Source organism: Fukomys damarensis, unplaced genomic scaffold (genome assembly GCF_012274545.1).
Source record: "Fukomys damarensis isolate Sample0158 unplaced genomic scaffold, DMR_v1.0_HiC HiC_scaffold_15972, whole genome shotgun sequence".
Taxonomy (NCBI): Eukaryota; Metazoa; Chordata; class Mammalia; order Rodentia; family Bathyergidae; genus Fukomys; species Fukomys damarensis.
The window spans coordinates 846-2,312 of record NW_022916884.1 but is presented as its reverse complement, the minus strand read 5'-3'; the positions used below and the strand labels follow the sequence as shown (position 1 = coordinate 2,312).

At 38.6% G+C, this 1,467-nt stretch overlaps 1 protein-coding gene across 1 annotated transcript; it reads right to left on the bottom strand.

Moving 5' to 3' along the window:
* Positions 1-51: 51 nt before the first annotated feature.
* LOC109118488 (ankyrin repeat domain-containing protein 26) lies at positions 52-1,312 on the bottom strand. The gene is made up of 3 exons (XM_019209523.2): positions 627-1,312; positions 372-486; positions 52-215 (listed from the first exon to the last, which is right to left on the bottom strand). Exons 1-3 carry the CDS (start codon positions 632-634, stop codon positions 60-62), a joined length of 279 nt encoding a protein of 92 aa, XP_019065068.1. The 5' UTR covers positions 635-1,312; the 3' UTR covers positions 52-59.
* Positions 1,313-1,467: the final 155 nt, after the last annotated feature.

The window sequence follows — 1,467 nt, the reverse complement described above, 5'->3', positions numbered from 1 at the left end:
TGCATCTACTTCAAATACCTTGGAAAAGAAATTGGTTGATCTATACCTTATTTTTGGCCTCAGCAACTGCATGGTGTGAAAGCAGTTTTGCCGCTATTGATGAGTTTTCCCAATAGACAGTGGAGAGCAGTGTTGCCGCTGGCATCTGCAACATTCGGATTGGCACCGTGCTCCAAGAGGATAGATGCACACTCTTCCTGGTGGTATTGTACAGCCTGTGGGTATTGTAAGAAGAGAATGTCAATTCCGGGAACTCAAAAGAGACCTTCCTCATGCCTCACCAAGTAGTGATATTAAATTACATCAATTAAATTTTATTTCAGCAATTAAATGCAATCCATCTCATGCTGAAATTGGTGCCTGCTACCCACCTTAATCAGGGCAGTACTGTTTTCCCTATCACGGGTGTCGATGTCACATTTATGCTCCACCAGGAGAGTCACCACTTCGGGATGGCCACAGACACAGGCAAAATGCAAAGCAGTCCTATGACAGTGAGAAAGATTCTTAGGAAATTACAGAGCTCTATTTCAAAATGCACCATTATTCTTGTAAGGGTGAACATTAAATAGTCTTCAACACAAATAGCTAATTTTCTTCTAAAATGTACAATACTTATTACTCACCAGTTCATGGAAGTGCAGCCAGGTGATTTTGTGTTTGTGTGTGTGGTGCACGGATGGGAGCCAGGGTCTTGCCCACACTAAGCAAGAGCTCTACACTGAGCCACAACAGCCTCCCCATCCCAGAGCAGCGTACTGTTACAGAAAGACCAAGTTTTGGATTGAGCTCAACTTGGATTTAATATTTCATTTAAGTTCTTACTTTCTAGCTATCTTTGAGCCTTTCTATGCCTCAACTTTCTCACCTACAAAATGATGAATGAAGTTATCTCACAGTATATTACTGTGTTGGTTAAATAAGAATCCATACAAAATATTTAGCACTATTTCTAGAACAAATAACAATAATCATTAGATGTTGTAATCACTACTTAAGAAAGACAGCATTTCAATTAAGTAAAATAAATCATTTGTAGAAGAAGGTGCAACTATCCATGTTCAGCACTCAACCTTTGCATACGAATCCCAATTCACTGAGTCAGTGCTGCCACGAATAAAATTGCTTCCTGGGAAAATGGACTCAACATCTCATCTCTGTACACGAAAATCCTGCAGAAGTGCACTGAAAAAGCGTTCTTCATACAAAGTCATCACATAATCCATCGTGCCATACATTAAGTAAAATATGATACAGCAACAGTTCTATGGCAGCAGGGGCCACATGGTTGGTATTTAAAAACTACTACAAGGAAAGAGGGCTATAAAACAAAGTAAAATAATATAAAATAACAACCCTTAGTTTGATTTTCATTTTAACCTGAATAGAACACAGGTTTCAAATGAGTAGGTACAGCCCATTTTATTCAGTATTTATATTTATAGAGTGAACAGAAAAACTACTTCT